The 20,472-nt window shown below is 32.1% G+C and overlaps 4 protein-coding genes across 4 annotated transcripts; all 4 read left to right on the plus strand.

Annotated features, from left to right (window-relative positions):
* The first annotated feature begins 1,926 nt into the window (after window positions 1-1,926).
* Window positions 1,927-2,848, plus strand: LOC136216949 (major allergen Pru ar 1-like). The gene is made up of 2 exons (XM_066003495.1): window positions 1,927-2,201; window positions 2,302-2,848. Exons 1-2 carry the CDS (start codon window positions 2,021-2,023, stop codon window positions 2,598-2,600), a joined length of 480 nt encoding a protein of 159 aa, XP_065859567.1. The 5' UTR covers window positions 1,927-2,020; the 3' UTR covers window positions 2,601-2,848.
* Window positions 2,849-6,656: 3,808 nt separating this feature from the next.
* On the plus strand, window positions 6,657-8,043 carry LOC136216950 (major allergen Pru ar 1-like). The gene is made up of 2 exons (XM_066003496.1): window positions 6,657-6,901; window positions 7,516-8,043. The coding sequence occupies exons 1-2, from the start codon at window positions 6,721-6,723 to the stop codon at window positions 7,812-7,814; spliced, it is 480 nt and encodes a 159-aa protein (XP_065859568.1). The 5' UTR covers window positions 6,657-6,720; the 3' UTR covers window positions 7,815-8,043.
* Window positions 8,044-13,338: 5,295 nt separating this feature from the next.
* Window positions 13,339-14,206, plus strand: LOC136220011 (major allergen Pru ar 1-like). The gene is made up of 2 exons (XM_066007664.1): window positions 13,339-13,603; window positions 13,703-14,206. Exons 1-2 carry the CDS (start codon window positions 13,423-13,425, stop codon window positions 13,999-14,001), a joined length of 480 nt encoding a protein of 159 aa, XP_065863736.1. The 5' UTR covers window positions 13,339-13,422; the 3' UTR covers window positions 14,002-14,206.
* Window positions 14,207-16,794: 2,588 nt separating this feature from the next.
* On the plus strand, window positions 16,795-17,699 carry LOC136220013 (major allergen Pru ar 1-like). Its single transcript, XM_066007665.1, has 2 exons — window positions 16,795-17,066; window positions 17,177-17,699. Exons 1-2 carry the CDS (start codon window positions 16,886-16,888, stop codon window positions 17,473-17,475), a joined length of 480 nt encoding a protein of 159 aa, XP_065863737.1. The 5' UTR covers window positions 16,795-16,885; the 3' UTR covers window positions 17,476-17,699.
* Window positions 17,700-20,472: the final 2,773 nt, after the last annotated feature.

Consider the following 20,472-nt stretch of genomic DNA (forward strand, 5'->3'; position numbering starts at 1 on the left):
CGTACCGGCCGCACTTATAGCAGATGAACAATAAGTCTTCAAATTCAATCCGCTGAAGTCTTCCATCAATGGAGATTTTGGACACAAGGGGTTTAGTTAGATCCAGCTCTACTGTCATCCTTGCAAATTTTCCACGCTCTGATGAGGTTGTGTTATAGTCCGCCTTGATGAACTTACCGAATGTTTTGGCAATCTTCCGTAACACTCCTTTTTGATAGTATTGAATTGGTAAACCCGGGAACCTCAGCCAGGCAGCTACTGTAGAGATATTTCCATCCTTTGTATTAAATGAGGGACTCCATGGTTGCACAGTCAAGTAATGTTCTATTATTGTCGAAGGTCCTTTCAAAAGTGCCACTGAGTAATCCTCAAAAGATGTAAGCTTTACCATGTAGTATCCATTATCAAGGTCCACCACCTTAATGTCACTAGCTGCTTTCCATAACGACATTAGTCTGTTGTACAACACTTTGTACCCGATCCCTTTGCCCAGGAGCCGGACAACTACACTCAGTTGCATCGCCTTCGCCATCAAAGTGTGTATTCTATCTGAAAAAACAATTGAGGGAAGATCGCTGTTAGTATCAACAGCCACATCCTCTTCATTCACTTCAATGTCCTCTTCTTTAGCACGACTTTCATTCTCCTTGGAGGCAGAATGAGAGAGCAAGATATCCTTGAAGGAAGATGAAGTTTTCTGCTCTCCAACAATATCAACTCTATTTTTAACACGCTTTGTGGATCGTTGTTCCTCATCCGGAATCAATGGTGGGTTGCTTTTCTCTAGAGGGTCAGAGAGAGACATTGTGCTGCTAATTTTATATTTCAACTTGCTTAAAATGACTCACAAATCTTTTGATTGCAAATTTCACAAAAAAACACAATTTCATATTGGGTAAAGCTAAAAAAAAAAACCTCTGTGCTTTCATGTATTGTCAAACTGGTCCTTGAAATCTTTTTGTCAAAAATGTGATCGAGCTTTTTCATTTTGCTAAAACGGTGATATTTTAGTTTGATAATATAAAAATGACAGTTAACGACCACAAAATGGAAAATCTAAAAATTAAAGTGGTTTAGTACCACATTTACTATGGAACCAAATATTTTATGTTTCAAAATCATCATTTTAAATTCTCTCCAAATAATACCTAAATCCTTGATATTGAATGAATAAAATGGAGATTATATCGTATTTAAATTATCATATAAAATTTTCCACACTTGTCCAAATCCTTGATTTATTTACAAGAATAAGAATAAAATTGAAAAATTTACAATTGAGCAATACACTCAATCAATCCTACAAGATACATATTTCTACATGTGAAATATTTGATCTTAAAAAATAAGTATATACAATTGGTTGGTAGGATGTATTATTCTGAAAATATATAGTTTTTTTAAAAAAAAAAAATTACGCACAATGCCCTTACATTAAAGAGAAAAGAAAAATCTCCACCACCTGGATGTGATTTGAACCCATAACTTCCCAAGCATAGATAAGCTCTCAATAAAATTTATAGTTGAATTTCTCAATAAAATTTATTCCTTAAAAGTAAAATCATCCAAGATATATATTATTTTATATATGAAAACAAAATACGTAATTTTGTAAAAGTATGACTTATCTAAAAACAACTTAAAGTGGAGAAAAAATTTCAAAGGCAGATTTAAAATTTTGGAACCTTTTGTCTTGTCTAGGGTGAGACAAAGAAGACCCCTACAATTTTAGTCATGAACCTGTTACCTTTCACTACTAATCCAATGTCCAGCCAGGAAGACTATTCTGGGCATTAAAAAATAGAACACCATTTAATTTCATATAACTGTTACACTATTCAAACGTTGCCTTCTTTGACCCTTATAATTTATTACTATTTGCACATTCATCCTATTCTATAAATACTTGGCTTCCATCTTTGCAATTTCATCATCTACAAAACTTGCATAAATCCCTTTATCAATTCTTTCATCTTAATCAACTTTTTCTTCTTCCTAATATTTATCATCAAGTTCAAAAATGGGTGTCTTGACTATTCAGAGGGAAATTACCACTTCAATCCCACCAACTACTATGTTTAAGATTTTCGTCCTTGAAAACCATATTTATCTTCCAAAGATTGTTCCCCACTTCAGTGTTGAAGTGCTTGAAGGAAATGGAGGTCCTGGCACCATCAAGAAGACTACCTTTGGTGCTGAAGGTAAAATACTTAATTACTACACTATTATTAAATAAATTACATTGAATGGTCATGATTTAATATGGAACATCAAAACTAAGTAATATCATATATATTGCAGGTAGTGAATTCAATTATATTAAGACAAAAATAGAAGCAACAGACAAAGAAAACTTCAGCCACAGCTACAGTGTTATTGAGGCAGATCCAAAGACTGAAAAGCTTGCAAAAATAACAATGGAGATTAAAATGGAAGCTTCTCCTAATGGAGGATCCATTATCAAGACCTGCAGTAAGTACTACCCAAAGGAAAACTGTGAGGTAGATGAAGACATAATAAAGGCTAAAGCAGAGAAGGCAATGGGTTTGTACAAGGTTGTTGAAGCCTACATCTTGGCCAATCCTGATGTTTGCAACTAAATTATTTGGATTCAGAATGTATATGTGTGTTTGATGGGTTTTTGTTTTTTTGTTTTTTTTGGGTGTCAGGCCAATGATTTTTGGCCCTATAGAATAAAAGTTTAATTAATAAAGTTCTGTGCTGAATTAAATTTAATTTGATTCAGGGCTTGTATTTACACTAAGTTTTTTGAGTGAAAGCTGGGAAGAGGGAGAAGGACTGCTTGTATTTATGATCAAATTATAATAAACAGAATTTTGGTTTGAAATTGTGTATGTATTTCTTGATTAGTATTGCATATTCTCCAAAAACAATCCAGTCTCAAATCAATCAATTGGTTCCACTTGAAATAAATAAATAAATAAAGATTAATTAAATATATAAAAAATCTATATGTGCATTTTTTTGGGTTAATTACAAATAACTACCTTGTGGTTTGGCCGTTTTGCGATGTGGTACCTGTGGTATTTTTTTTTGCAAACACAACCTTATGGTTGCAAAATTTCACATGTTTTTTTTACTTTGCCAAATTTGGCCGATAACGACTTCGAAATAAAAAATTTCAAGAGCTAAATGATATTTTAAGCAACTTTAATTCTTCAACTTTTTAGTTTTAAGGTCATTTAGGTGTTGTTTTTTTATGAGAAAGAAAGATCATGTTTAGAGAGAGAAAACTCAAAAAATGATGATTTTGAAAAATTAAGAATATGGTTCCATAGTAAATATGATACCAAACAAGTTTAATTCTTGAAAATTTTCATTTCGAAGTCGTTATCAGCCAAATTTGGCAAAGTAAAAAAAACATGTAAAATTTTGCAACCATAGGGTTGTGTTTGCAAAAAAAGAAGTACCACAGGTACCACATCACAAATCGGCCAAACCACAGGGTAGTTATTTGTAATTAACCTTTTTTTTTAAATAAGAGCAGGGGAGATGCATTTTTTTAAATAAAGCTTGAGTAAAACCCACTGCCTTGATTGTCTGATTTAACTTAAGGTTGGATTGTTGACCAGCCTGTCTTAACACGTGTAATGATCTCCTTAGCGTGCATATTTGATTAAGAAATGAAGATTCGACATTTGAGGTAAGAGTTATGTACATGAAGGTAGGCGTTATTGATGTAAGTGGAGTAGGATTTGGAGGAATGTTGATGCAAGAGAAGAGGCCTATTGCATATTCTAGTGAGAAATTGTGTGAGTCGAGGCAAAAATGGGCCACTTATGATAAGGAGTTCTATGCGGTTGTCCGGACCTTGAAGACGTGGGAGAACTACCTTGTTGGCAAGGAGATCATGTTATAAACCGACCACCAAGCCCTCAAGTATTTAGAGAGTAAAAAACAGCTCTAAAGTTCTATGCATGCTAAATGGTCAGTTTTTTATGGACAAGTTCCCCTATAAGCTTCTCCACATGGCGGGTCAACAAAACAAAGTGGCGGATTCTCTAAGTAGGAGAGTTGCCCTCCTCAAAACAGTACCACTTGAACTAAAAGATTTTGAGCACATCAAAGGGCATTATCGAGAGGATCCAGATTTTTGGAGTATTTGGGAAAAGTGTAGAGATCAAACCGGGAATGGTGAGTATCAATTATTTTATTGTTATCTCATGAGGTGTACTCAATTGTGCTTTCAGGGTACGTCGATCCAAAAAAGAGTGATCTTGATATCTTTATGGAGGAACTTTGGGCGAACTCTTTAGTAGGGACAAGACTTTCGAGGCCATGATCTCCAATTACTATTGGCCAAGATTAAGGAGGGATGTGACTTATATTGTGGAGCTTGCCAAACTTGTAAGGGGGACGATCTATTACTTATGCCTTTGCTAGTGCCGGAATCTATATGCAAGGACCTTCCATGGACTTTGTGTTGGGGCTACCTAGAACTCAACGAGGTATGGATTCTATCATTGTGGTTGCAGACCGGTTTTCGAAAATGGCTCACTTCATCCCATGTCATTAGACAAATGATGCTATGACAATTGCTAAGTTGTTCTTCCGGGAGGTAGTGAGGTTGCATGAAGTTCTAAATGTCATATTGTCAGATAGAGACACTAAGTTTGTTAGCCATTTTTGGCGTACCTATGGGCTATTCTTGCCACGACCTCGAAGTTTAGCACTGCCACTCACCCACAAACGGAGGTGGTCAATCGGACCTTGGACATCCTATTGAGGAGTAAGTGTCAGGACAAGCCTAAGATATGGGATTATATGATTGCACCAAAGTTTGCATACAATTCCATCGTAAGTTCCATTATAGTGAAGACACCTTTTGAGGTTGTGTACACGAAGACTCCCAACCACCCGCTTGATCTAGGAGGCACCCTGAAAGGGGAAAAGAATAGTATAACTGCCCAACACCTAGCCAACGAATACCACCAAATGCATAAAGAGGTGAAGCGGAGCATTGAAGAGAGGAATATCAAAGTAAAAGATAAGGTAGATGAGCACTGAAGGGACATTCAATTTGAAGTAGGGGAAAAGGTAATGGTATATCTAAGTAGATTTAGGATTGCAAGTGCCCCAAGTAGCAAGCTCAAACCGAGGAGCTACGATCCGTACAAGGTTACCAAGAAGATGAGTGCCAACACATATCATATCGCTCTCCCCAATGGCTTTGGATGATGTCAAACACATTCAATGTGGGAGGTAAGCCCATGGAAACCGGATGGACATCTTGAGACTACAATGAATGAGTTGGGGTCCAACTCCTTTGAAGAATGGGTGAATGATGCAGACATCTCCAACACGGACCTAATGGGAGGAGCCGGAGTGATAAAAAAGGCAGACCTGTAGTGACATGTCGTGTCACTTTCCACTCGGCGTGCCACTTCAACTTAGCATGCGGAACTCATGCAATGAGGGGACAAAATGGTCGCAGAGAAGCAAACTGAATCCACATGTCGTGTGGGTATGTGACTCGGTGTGTGGGGTACCTTCTTCACCAAGCTGGATTATAAGGGACAATGGCTGGCATATCCTGAATTACTGTTCTGCCACTACACTATTTACTGTTTTGTCATGAGGCTTATTTTCCTTATTACTGTTTGCATTACTTACCCTATTCTACCCCTATTCTCTTTGATTCGGTTTGTAACCCTAGTGGGGGCAATTTAGTATCTTTATTTAACCTAAGAGGAGGTATATAAGCCTCTTTATTTTTAATAAAATACAACTTTTTATGAATTAATCAAATTTAGCCTCCGTTGTTGAGACTTGTCTTCAAGACTTGAAATTCACTCCTTTAACTTAGGTTTGAAAAGAATCATTATTTGTGTATTTAAGATTAACACTTGACTACCCATCCATATCATGAAATATTTGATCTTAAAAAATAAATGTATATACAATGTTATCAATTGATTGGTAGGATGTATTAATCTAAAACTATAAATTGATTTTTTTATACGAAAACAAAATACATACTTTGTACAAATATCACTTATCAAAAACAACCAGGAGTGGGGAGAAATTTTCAAAGGCAGAATCAAAATTTTGGAACCTTTTGTCTTGTAATTTGGAATAAATAATTTCCGGCTCGAGAAATTATTAGAAACAAAATAGAATTCATAATTTATTACTAATTTGTCAATATAGTCTGCATATTTAGAGTTGCCTTTGTTATATATATATATATATTGTGTACTAATATGATTAGATAAGATTTTTTTTTTTTTTGAAAGGATTGGATTAGATGTTTTAGTTCAATACAAATAATATGAATACATTTTTTAGTTATCGTTATAACTAAATTTGATAAGTGTAAAAATTAATATCAACATTTAAAAAAATATATAATTTAATTAAAAAAATTCATGAGATTTATAGTAAGCCAAATTAACTAGGGTGAGACAAAGAAAGACCCTTACAATTTTAGTGATGAACCTATCACTACTAATCCAATGTCCAGTCATGAAGACTATAATGGTTATTAAAAAATAGAACACCATTTAATTTTAAATAACTATATATATACTATTCAATGTTGCCTTCTTTGACCTTATAAGTTATTACTATCTGCACACAGATCCTATTCTATAAATACTGCCATTCCATCTTTGCAATTTCCTCATCTCCAGAACTTGCTTAAATCCCTTCATCAATTCTTTCATCTTAATCAACTTTTTCTCTTTCCTAATTCCAAAAATGGGTGTCTTGACTATTGAGAGGGAAATTACCACTTCAGTCCCACCAAGTACTATGTTTAAGATTTTCGTCCTTGAAAACCATATTTATCTTCCTAAGATTGTTCCCCATTTCAGTGTTGAGGTCCTTGAAGGAAATGGAGGTCCAGGCACCATCAAGAAGACTACCTTCGGTGCTGAAGGTATATTACTTAATTACTACATTATTATTAAATTAAGGGTAATTAATTTATTAGTCCCTATATTTTGGCAAAACACACTGTATAGTCCTTCTTTTTTAAAAAATACGCGGTAAAGTCCCTAACGTTTTTCTCGGTGAACTATTTAGTCCCTGGGGTTAGACTCTCATGAAGATTCTGTTAGTCAATTTGGATTTGCGTTCTTCTTTTCCTTTATTTTCATTTCCTTTAAACTCTAATGCATCTGAAATCAACTTTGAGTGTTCTTGTTCTTGATTTTCTTCTTAATCGTTTAAATTCGTAAGCATTGGGTCTGTTCTTTTTCTTGTTCTCCATTCAAATAGCTTATTCTTCTAAATTTGAAGGTAAATAGTAAAGGGTAATTTAATCATTTCCGAAGTCTAAACGGTAAAAAATCTAACAAATAGACGGAAGGACTAAACAATTCACTTAGAAAAAGGTTAGGGACCTTACCATGTGTTTTTGAAAATACAGAGACTAAACAGTGTGTTTTGTCAAAATATAGAGACTAATAAATTAATTACCCTTAAATTAATTGCATTGAATGGTCATGATTTAATATGGAACATCAAAACTAAGTGATATATATGATGCAGGTAGTGAATTCAATTATATTAAGACAAAAATAGAAGCAACAGACAAAGAAAACTTCAGCCATAGCTATAGTGTTATTGAAGCAGAGCCAAAGACAGAAAAGCTTGCAAAAATAACAATGGAGATTAAAATGGAAGCTTCTCCTAATAGAGGATCCATTATCAAGACCTGCAGCAAATATTACCCAAAGGAGAACTGTGAGGTAGATGAAGACATAATCAAGGCTAAAGCAGAGAAGGCATTGGGTTTGTACAAGGTTGTTGAAGCCTACATCTTGGCCAATCCTGATGTTTGCAACTAAATTATTTGGATTCAGAAAATATGTGTGTTTGATGGGTTTTTTTTTGGGTGCCAGGCCAATTATTTTTGGCCCTATAGAATAAAAGTTTAATAAAGTTGTGTGCTGAATTAAATTTAATTTGATTCAGGGCTTGTATTTACACTAAGTTTTTTTAGTGAAGGCTGGGAAGAGGGAGAAGGACTGCTTGTATTTATGATCAAATTATAATAAACAGAATTTTGGTTTGAAATTGTGTATATATTTCTTGATTGCATATTCTCCAAAAACAAAAAATTAATAATAAGCTAAATATGTAGAAGAGTCACCTAAAATATGCATAACCAGTCTCAAATCAATCAATTGGATGCGCTTAAAATATATAAACAAAATATTCATTAAGTATATAAAAAATCTATATGTGCATTTGCAAATAGAATAATGCATTATTTTTCATTGCAAAATAAACTATATAAGGGATTTCATCAACATATTGTTTGACATTATTGATTTAACTATTGACATATTATCAATCAAGAAGGTTGATAGCTTTGGTAGATTTAAGCCAATGCACGGAGGATTGATCAACCTAACTCCGATGAGAAAATAACGAAAATTTGTATACCAACAAAAGTCACTAAACATAAATTCCGTAGTAATTATTACAAGAAAAACGCAAGTTAGAGACTAAATTAGAGACAAGTTCGAATTTGGACACTAACTAGCAACCATCTCTAAAGCTCTTTCCCAAGTGGCAAATTGTGAGCTAATTTTTGGCCGGGTAAATTACACCAATAGTACCTGAACTTTATCTATTTTACACTTTGGTACCTAGATTACATTTTATCCCAAAAATATACCTGAATTAACGATGACCGGACAATTTAGAAAATTTTACCGGTAAATGATCGGTCAATGTAAGTTTGTATGAGTAAATTACATCAATAGTACCTGAACTTTTCCTAATTCACACTTTGGTACCTGTATTTTTTTTCCTAAAAATATAATTCAAGTGAAGATGATCGGATAATTTAGTACATCTGATCGATTAGTGACCAATCAACGAGAGTTTGACCATTTTGAATTAAAAATTAGGACCTACAATACACTCAATTAACATAAAATTATAATACTACCCTTTAATATATATGTAGAGTTAAAGGGTAGTATTGTATATGTTAATTGAGTGTATTACGGGTCTAAATTTCTAATTTAAAATGGTTAAACTCACGTTGACTAGTCAAATATACTAAATTATCGATTCATCTTTACTTGAAGTGTATTTTTTGGACAAAATGAAATTTAGGTACCAAAGTGTGAATTAGGATAAAGTTTAGGTACCATTAATGTAATTTACTCATCAAACCCGCATTGACCGGTTATTGACCGGTAAAATGTACTAAATTGTCCGGTCATCGTTAGTTCAGGTATATTTTCGGGACAAAATGTAATCTAGATACCAAAATGTGAATTAGGGTAAAATTCAAGTACTATTAATGTACTTTACTCGCTTTTGGCCATTTAGGTTAGAGACCAAATACAGCTTCAAAATAATTGTCTGGTAGCAAAAGAAATAATAATAAAGAAAAATAGAGCAAACCTAGATGAAATGACTATCTTTCTCTCATATGTTATCTCTCCTTTTTTTTCCACTCCTCTCTTTCCTCTATTCTCGTTTTATTCTTTTCCTATTTTTCTCTCACTTGAGTTGCATAAACTTAAGGTAATTAAATCGACTTATCCTTGTAAGGTTTTTAGTCCGCAATTCCTTTATTACAGGTCGTAACTAGCTCTAGGGTTGAGGAATTTGGATCTGTTTACTGTGATGTTGTCAATATCTACATTCTCCGGTATAGACAACTGAATTTAGACTCGCAATATGAACCAAGTAATTGTTTGGACTTTTGAATGATTTAATACAATTAAACAGAAGGATAAACAGACAGATCAAAAACAAATTTGGAAATCAATATTGCACTTATATTAAAGATGAAAAACAATTGTCACACATACAACCAATTCAGAATTCCTAGAAGAATCTAAAAAGCAAACAAAGATTAAAAGAGTAAAAATCTCTTTTGGAACATATCGACTCAAGCAATCGTCTTAATGAGATTGGAGGAGACTTGAGAATCCTTGAAACGGAAATGGAGGAAGCATTGTGGTGATTTCACTACACCATAGATGGTCTGTTGCAACACCAAGCAAGTGTTGACTAAAGTCGTTATCGTGTTGCTAAAGAAGTTTTGGCAACAGTTTTTGTCAGAAAAGAGAGTTGCTTTTTCGCACGTTGCTAAAGATGTCTTAAGCAACATTTTTTCACATTTTTAGCAACATCGATACAAATGTTGCTACACGTATCTGTGGCAACACTTTCCTATCCTATAGCAACTTAAATGAAAGCGTTGCCTATCATAGAACAGGTAACACTATTATCAAATAAAATTTTAAGGAACACTTTTGAACTTTCTTGCAACAAGTTTTTACGCAACATTGTTTTTTAGTTGCAACTCTTTTTATATAGAATTGCAACACTTTTTGGCATGGTAGTTTTAGTTGTTTTTTCTGTCGATGCAAATTGATTAAGCTTCCATGGAAAGAATGAAAGGTTGGAGCCCTTTACTAATGCAATGGAATGTAATTGCGCACTGCCTGTGAAGGAAGGGCTAAACCTTTCAGCTTACTCTCTTTCTTTACCTATTAGTTACCTAATAACTGGAAGGTTAGAAACTAATTAGGGGATGAAAATTAGCCCTCAGATGATCAAACATGGGTCCAATTAATTGCTACTTAAAAAAACAGAAAGCTAATCAAGAATAATAAAGCACCAGCAAACCCTAATTAAGTATAAATCCCATTATCATTGGGGCTGCAATAAAATTTCAATCTGAAGCATGCAGAACATTGTCTAAAGTTCAATAAGATTAGAGATTTTACCTTTAGGTTATCTAATCAATTTCAATCAGTCCAAGAGCAATGAGAAAGAGAGAACACAAGCATTTGAAACAATGAACATCAGTAAATATAAGAAACAATGAACACCTCCAAAACTGTCATTCCAATACACTTCCAGTATGTGAACAACCAAGATATAAAATCGATGTGAAGGACTGGAGTTATAAAATGGATGTGAAGGACTGGAGTTCAAAAAATTGTTATAGGTCGAAGAGAATATCTTACCGTAAAGATCGCGCAATCACAAAAGAGGAGTAGCTGTAATTAGAGAGGAGTCGAGATCTCAGAGAAGATGGCGGAGACCAGTAGCAATTTAGGTCGATATGAATTTCATCTGAGGTAAGATTTTACCTGAGCTTTTGCCAAAGCCATCGTCTAAGCTTTCAATTTGGGGAAAGTAGGGTTTTGTCTATGCTTTTGATTTTGGGGAAAAAAAATTGGAGGGATTATTTGGAGAGAGATGGCGGTAACTCAATATTTGGGGGGAGGGAAACGTATTTTTTTTGGGTAAATTTTTTTTGGAGGCAATAGTAGAATCAAATGTCTTATTAATACTATCTTTAAATAAAATAATAAGAATAATGAAAAATAAAATATAATAAATTGGTAAAAAATTAATATTAATGAGAATAAAATAAAATAAAATTTCATAAAATATCCGTGACGTTTTGGTTATAAGCAATTTTACTTCTAACGTCTAAAATATGCAATTTTACCCCTAACTTTTGTAGCCAAGAGCAATTTTACCCCTAACGTTGATAATTTCGATCAATTTCAGACACTATTATAAAACACAAGTATTTTTGTAGTGCATGTGTTTTATAATAATATCTAAAATTGACCAAATTTGTGAATGTTAGAGATAAAATTGCTCTTGGCTACCAATGTTATGGGTAAAATTGCACCATTTTAGACGTTAGGGGTAAAATTGCTCTTGGCTACAAAAGTTAGAGATATTTTTGCACCTTATCCCTTTTTTTCCTCATATGTAAAACATACTACATAATAAAGTGTTTCAATTTTTTGTATATCTCTTGCAACACTTCATAAATAGTGTTCGAAAATACCATAGTAAAGTTAGTTTAACATATCATTGGCAACACTTTCTAAATAATGTTGCAATAGATCGAATTTAATCCTATAAATTGCAACACTTTGGGGCAACACATGTGTTTTAGGTTGCAAAAGACCATCTATGGTGTAGTTTTAATGGCAAGATGGTGGTATGAGAAGATGAATTCTCAAGGGTATAGGGTTTACACGTGACTAAGGATGAATTATAAATCAAATTACAAGCCTTTTTATAGGCCAAATAGACCTAAAATGCCTAAGTTAATGTTACAGGAATTCAAAAGAGATACAACTGACTGAATCTAATAAAAAAGCACTTAAATCAGTCAATTATAACTTATTCGCATGTCCAACTCAGCTGGATTTGTGGGGCTCGCGAAAGCCGACCCTGAACTCGGCGAGTTGGATCCCAAGAGGGCTTGGCTAGCCTTTTTGATGGGCCAACTCACCGAGATGGTCAGCATGAGGCCCCAAACGCAAAGATGTCAACTTCTTCCAATATACGAGATTTAAGCCCATGGAAACCGGATGGTCCTCTAGCAACCACCAAGGGCGAGTCGGAGTCCAACTTTTGAAAAAGGGGAGAATGATGCGGACATCTCCAATACAAGAGCCGAAATGGGAGTGGAGAAGAGTAGTGGAGTGAAAAACCTCACTCTACGTGCCCACACTGTGTGAGGTTGGAACTGTAAATGGGAAAGACTGATCTTAATTCCCACACGTCGTGTTAAGGGGCCACACATCGAGTGAGGCTTGAAGGAAATTCAAGACTGGGAGCAGAATGAAGGCCACACGCCATGTGGCACCCCCACACATCGATGTAATTTACAGTTTTACCACTCATATATTTATTGTCTTACTATTTAAGGATAATAACCTAAATTCCATTTCCCTCTTTCCCCCCTCTTTATCCATATCCTTTGTCTATTGAGTTGCAACCCTAGTTGGGGTATTTAGGTCTTTGGTTCTTGAATTAAGAGAGGTATATAGGTCTCCTTATTTGTATTGAAAAACCAACTAGTTCGACACTAATTCATATCAAAAAATTTCTTGGATAATTTTTGTTCGCTTATGGAATGTTTATATTGACAAATTTTAAAATTTCTTTGAAACAATCTATTTTACCAATCAATTAATATGATATGTATATATTTATTTTTTAACGCGAATTTTTTCACATGGAATAATATGTATTTTTTTTCATTGATAGAGTGTATTGCTCAATTGGAATAATATGTATCTCTTTAAAAAAAATCACGAGCTCTATAGTAAACCAAATAAACTAGGGTGAGACAAAAACAGAAAAAAAAAAAAAAAAAAACAAAAACCCTACAATTTTAGTCATGAACCTGGCATTACTCATCCAATGTCGAGTCATGAAGACTATTCTGGTCCTTAATTTAATATAACAATATATATATACTATTCAATGTTGCCTTCTTTGACCCTGATAATTTATTACTATTTGCGCATACATCCTATTCTATAAATACTTCCCTTCCATCTTTGCAATTTCAACATCTACAAAACTTACATCAAATATCATTCATCAATTCTTTCTCTTTACTCAACTTTTTAGTTTGTTCCTAAAAATTTGTCATCAAATATGGGTGTCTTGACTATTGAGAGAGAAATTACCACTTCAGTCCCCCCAAGTACTATGTTTAAGATTTTCGTCCTTGAAAACCATAATTATCTTCCTAAGATTGTTCCCCATTTCAGTGTTGAGGTCCTTGAAGGAAATGGAGGTCCTGGCACCATTAAGAAGACTACCTTCGGTGCTGAAGGTAAATTACTTAATTACTACATTATTATTAAATTAATGGCATTGAAATGTCAGTAATTAATATGGAACAACAAAACTAAGTAATATATATAATATGCAGGTAGTGAATTCAATTATATTAAGACAAAAATAGAAGCAACAGACAAAGAAAGTTTCAGCCACAGCTACAGTGTTATTGAAGCAGAGCCAAAGACAGAAAAGCTTGCAAAAATAACAATGGAGATCAAAATGGAGGCTTCTCCTAACGGAGGATCCATTATCAAAACCTGCAGCAAGTATTACCCAAAGGAGAACTGTGAGGTAGATGAAGACATAATCAAGGCTAAAGCAGAGAAGGCAATGGGCTTATACAAGGTTGTTGAAGCTTACATTTTGGCCAATCCTGATGTCTGCAATTAAATTTGAGATTAAAAATATACGTGTGGATTTCTTTTTTGTTTGTTTTTTTTATTTTCATGTCAGGCCAATGATTTTTGGCTTGAGAATAAAAGTTTTATATTGTTGTGCTGAATTAATCTTAAATTTAATATATGGTTTGTATTTACACTTTCAATGGATGACGGTAATATAATCAGATTGTAATAAATAGAATTTTTGTTTGAAATTGTGTATCTATTTATTCATTATTAATGCATATTTACCAAAATTTCGAGCCGAACCACGTGGACTATTTGTTTTGACGTTCATTGCACATGTTGGCCCAATTATCTGCTTTCGGATACCAGCTCAAAAGTGAGTTTGAGAGCATGTCATATAAGATCTATAATTGTGTTCAAACTATTAGTTTGAACTTTAGTTGAATTGGTTTTATAATATGGTATTTGAGCCTTTTAGACTATAGACTGTAAGTCTAAAGGGCATGTGTTTGTCCGTATTTTATAAGTCAGTCTCTATGATTTAAGACGCACATTATAATTTCTCTCAGTTTTGACAAAACTAACTGATTTGTTCGGTAATCAATAAAATTCTATAGAATTACAAGTTTACCTTTTTATCACTATTTAATTTCATATATGTTTAATTATATTTTATTTAATTTTTTCTTATGTAATTAATAAGCATGAAAAGGTAATATTAGTAATAAAATTATATTATTATTTAATGTATTCTTAATTAAATAGATAGTCAAATATATGACAATAATATTTTAATTTATGGGATTATTGGATTCGAGACTGGTCAAATACGCTTTAGGTGGATTATCTTCTAATTAAAAACTTTTATATACATTAGGACTTGAACTTGAGAACTCTAATTTAAGAGACTTAAAACCTTTCACTATTAAGCCAACTTTAATTGATTAAGTAAAAAATAGTTAAATGTTATGTTATTAGCTTCTCAATATAATATGTAACAATTAGTTTTTTTAATATATTAATTTACCGAACATTATGAAATAGTAAAGTAATTTATAGTAGATATGTAAACTTGTTATTGTGTATAATTATATATTAAGATAATATTTTTTAATATAGTTGATTATTTATTAAATAAACACCATGCCCAGGTCTAATTATAAACACCATATAAAATAGTGTACAAAAGGTATATTCATTATTATTTAAATTAAAATTTTATATTATTATAAATTTGATTGTTTTTTCTACCCTTGGATGAGTTTACTTTGTCAAAGTTCATCGTCATCCAATGGTGGAAAAAACAAAATAAGCATAGCCTAACCCTAAATTTATAATAGAAGGATAAATTTATAATTCATATAAAATTTATAAATGGATGGATTAAGTAGTTAGTTTTTTCAAAAGAAATAGATTATATAATATGTTTTTAAAAACACGAAAATTGATTAATATAATATATTTTTTTATTAAAATAATTTGAAATGTAACCATAAAAAATGTCTAAGGAATATAATTGAAGCTGACAGGGTTTTTCATGAAAAATGGATTTTTTTTTTCAAAGAAAAAATGGATTTGATTTAAAGCAATTAAGTATTTAAAACATCAATAAAAAATATAATTTTTTAATGGAAACACTTAACAAATAAGATTCAACTAAAACGACTACAATAAGCAAAAATAACCATAAAAAATATTAAAAACACAAGAACAAGAAAATATATACTTCTCATAAATCCAAAATCCGAAGAAAAGCATTTGCAATCCAATCATTATCATTTAAGCTCATTTGAACATTCGGATTTGAATCCTTTTTTTTCCAACAACGTAGATCCATTGATTTACGAACAAGATAAACCGTTTCCGTTCATGCTAAATTCGAAAAAGATATAAACGAAATAATAATAGAGAACATATACAATTCAGACGAATAAAAGAGATCAAATATATAATTGAGAAATAGCGTTTGAAATAACAAGAATAAAAGAAAGGGTTAATTATAAAAAAAAAAAGTACCTTGTGGTTTAGCCGATTTGCGATGTGGTTGCAAAATTTTACACATTTTCTTTACTTTGCCAAATTTGGCCGATAACGACCTTAAAATGAAAATTTTCAAGAATTAAACTTGTTTGGTATCATATTTACCATGGAACCATATTCTTAATTTTTCAAAATCATCATTTTTGGAATTTTCTCTTTTTAAACATTATCTTTCTTTCTCATTAAAAAACAACACCTAAATGATCTCAAACCTAAAAAGTTGAAGAATTAATGTTGTTTAAAATATCATTTAACTCTTGAAAATTTTCATTTCGAAGTCGTTATTAATCAAATTCTGACGAAGTTAACTCAAATGCAAAATTTTACAAACCACATGGTTGCGTTTGCAAAGAAAAAAAAAACACAAATATCACATCGCAAATCGGCCAAATCAGAGGGTACTTTTTTATAATTAACCTTAAAAAGAAAATAATTAAAAGCGGATAACATACAATACCCATTGTTTCTGAATATTAAAAGACATCTACTATCCCATTCATGTTTTGACAAAAAAAACGAAAGAAGAAAACTTAGAATTTTAGTATTCAAAGTCTCCACTGTCATTCACTTCTAGCAGCGGTCATTGTAGGACAAAAAATGTTTATCAATTGTACAAATTAAAAAAAAAAAGGGTCCATATCTAGAAGGATTATAAATAATAAATAATACTAATAAACAACTCTATTATATACTATTCAAGGCTGCCTTCTCTGACCATTATTGTCATTAATCTTGATTTCACAATTAAGAAAATTTTGAAGCTGATCCAATCCTATAAATACCTCCCTTCCTTCTGCATTTTCCAACACCGAAAAACTTCATAAATCTCTTCTTCCTCAAAAAAAATTCAATCTTAATCAATTCTTCCTCAACTTTTATCATAAAAAATGGGTGTTTTGACTATTGAGAGGGAAATTACTACTTCAGTCCCACCAAGTACTATGTTTAAGATTTTTGTCCTTGAAAACCATATTTATCTCCCTAAGATTGTTCCCCATTTCAGTGTTGAGATCCTTGAAGGAAATGGAGGTCCAGGCACAATCAAGAAGACTACCTTCGGAGCTGAAGGTAAATTACTTAATTACTACATTATTATTAAATTGATTGCATTGGAAGATCATTAACTAATATGCAACATCAAAATAACTTTATTTGTCAATAATATATATGATATGCAGGTAGCGAATTCAAGTACATTAAGACAAAAATCGAAGCAACAGACAAAGAAAACTTTAGCCACAGCTACAGCGTTATTGAAGCAGATCCAAAGACAGAAAAGCTTGCAAAAATAACAATGGAGATCAAAATGGAGGCTTCTCCTAATGGAGGATCCATTATCAAGACCTGCAGTAAGTACTACCCAAAGGAAAACTGTGAGGTGGATGAAGACATAATCAAGGCTAAAGCAGAGAAAGCAATGGGATTATATAAGGTTGTTGACGCCTATATCTTGGCCAATCCTGATGTTTGCAACTAATTACTTGGATTCAGAATACATATGTGTGTCTGATGGGGGGTTTTTTTTTTTCTTTGGGTGTCAGGCCAATGATTTTTGGCCCTATAGAATAAAAGTTTAATTAAGTTTGAACGTGGCTTTGTATTTACACTATGTTTTTTTGAGTGAAGGCTGGGAAGAGGGAGAAGGATTGCTTGTATTATGATCAAATTATAATAAATAGAATTTTGGTTTGAAATTGTGGATATTGTATATTCTCCAAAAACAAAAAAAAATTAAGCTAAATATGTAGGACAGTCACCTAAAATGAGCATAATCTCAAATCAATCAATTGGAATCACTTGAAATAAATAAATAAATAAAATATTCATTAAGCATATAAAAAAATCTATATTTCCAAATAGACTAATACATTATTTTTCATTGCAAAATAAACTATATAAGGATTTGATCAACATTGTTTGACTTCGTTGATTTAACTATTGACATATTATCAATCAAGAGGGTCGATGGCTTATTCTGGTAGATTTAAGCAAAGGCACGGAGGATTCATCAACCCAACTCTGATGAGCAAATAACGAAAATTTATTCACTGACATAAGTCACTAAATATAAATTCCCTAGTGAAGAAAAACGCAAGTTAGAGACTGAAGTAGAGACAGATTTGATTTTGGTCACTAAGTGGCAAATTTGTGAGCTAGCTTTGATGCTCAAATTAGAGACTAAACTACTTGGATTTGTCTGGTAGCAAAATTTGCGGCCGAATAGTGAGTAGTGATTCATGTGTCGCTAAGTAAAAATAATAATAATAATAATAATTGGTTCAAAAAAAAATTAATAATAATACTAATAATAATAAAAAGAAAAATAGAGCTGTTGGATATAAAAAAAATAAAGTTTCATGACTCTTTGAGCAACAAAACATGACTTTGAGATGAAACAATATAACTCTTGATAAATAAGTTTATTTTTTTCAACACACTCCTTTAAACTTGTAATTTTCTTTTATCCCTTAGTAACACCAAGAACAATCATTAATCTGCTGGAATCTTCAAATTTTACATTGTTTGATGGTGTTTGATAAAATTTAAAATTAAGTGAATATTATAAATGCTTAAAGAGTTAAATGTTATAAATTTTTATAAATACTAAAAATAAGTACTCAATTTAAAAATATTAGTTTAAAGAAGCTTAAAACTAATAAACACTTAATGTATTAATTTAAGTGTGAAAATTATTATCAAACATGGTCTTAGTCAATATATCAGCAACATGATCTTTGGATGGTACATGCTGTCACACCCGACCCTAAATGACCTCAATCGGCATCCGGCGTGAAATAGAAAGATCATAATCAATACTTAGAAGTCTCCAATTTATCCAAATATCATTATATCATATTTATTTATTTATTTTGGCCTTGCTCTTCAATATATATTCTAAAATAATTCATATTCCTACTACATTAGTCATTCGAGGACCTCCACATATATTTACTAACTCTATTATATTACACTTGAAATACCAAAGTTCTAACCATAATTCTAATAATAAGCAGCCTACTTCCAAACCTCGCCTAATCGGTCGGTAACCTTCTCTATATCATGTACTTTATCACCTAAAAACATTAAAACATTTAAAAACGTGAGACAAAAATCTCAGTAAGAAACTATCAGCCATAAAAACCAATTTTACTTAATATAGCTACATATATACATTTATAAAGGGATTTAATCAAAACTTTATAAAATATACTCAAAACTTAAGCTTATAAGATAGTCATCAAAATCTTATAAAATATACTCAAAACTTAAGTTTATAAGATAAAATTTGTGTATGTGTATCCATCATCGAATTCCACCTGTGTAGATCATAACATCAATCATAACAATATCGAGATATCTCATTTATATCTCGTTCCTTGCCTAACAGTTAGGACTACCAGCCGTGCACTCTGGCCATACCGTCATTAGATATGGTCTTACAAATACAACTCCTACCTCGGGCAATCCTAGATGGACAAAACCATTTTACCTTTCAAAATATCACAACTCATAAAAATCACATAGAAGCATAGTCAATAGCTTCATTTGAACCATAATTTCACAATAAAAGCAAGATCATGAAAACCCTCAATTTTACAAAATTTCTGCCTAACCTTATATATATATATATATATATATATATATATATATATATATATATACATAAAACTCAAAATATAGTTGATAGTTACTTACATTGGCTACTAATTGAGGAAAATACACCAGATCGATTCTCCTTTAAATTCTGTCTAAGACGTTTTCCCTCCAAACACTCCCGAAACTCAAAAACTCTTCGGCTAGGACTTAGAACTATGCATAAGGATATTGTGTTTTAAATTTCGAATGATTCGGACGGTCGAATCTCCGTAAATCAAAGAAACAGTGGAGAAACGGTTGAGAGAAAACTGATAATAAATATGAAAGAAAAAGAAAAAGAAAAGAAAATAATATATATGATCATCACCGCCTACACCGCCTACGGATTTGAGATATATATCTCAAACTTGGCGAATATCACGTTTGATCCTCCATCTTTATATATATTTTAAAATTATCCTAAACTTTTAATTTACATATAAAACCATCAAATTAACTCCAAACTTTTCCTATAACACCAAATTACTATCACATACCCAATAATTATAATATGTACTAATATCAAGATATAAATTTTAGAAATTTAGACACGGACGTGACACATGCTTGAGCTGAATTTCTTTCCTTCCAATGCATTCTCTAATGAAGTGATATTTGGTGTCAATGTGTTTGCTTCTATCATGAAAGATTGAATTTTTAGCCAACGCAATAGCTGACTTATTATCAACAAAAACATCACTTACTCCATTTTGAACAAACTTCAAACTTTTTAATAGTCTTCTCAACCATATTGCATGATAAACACAAGAAGTCGTTGCAACATACTCTACTTCACATTCTACTTCACATGTTGAAAGTGTAACAATTGCTTGTTTCT

The sequence above is a fragment of the Euphorbia lathyris genome, chromosome 2, assembly GCF_963576675.1.
Source record: "Euphorbia lathyris chromosome 2, ddEupLath1.1, whole genome shotgun sequence".
Taxonomy (NCBI): domain Eukaryota; kingdom Viridiplantae; phylum Streptophyta; class Magnoliopsida; order Malpighiales; family Euphorbiaceae; genus Euphorbia; species Euphorbia lathyris.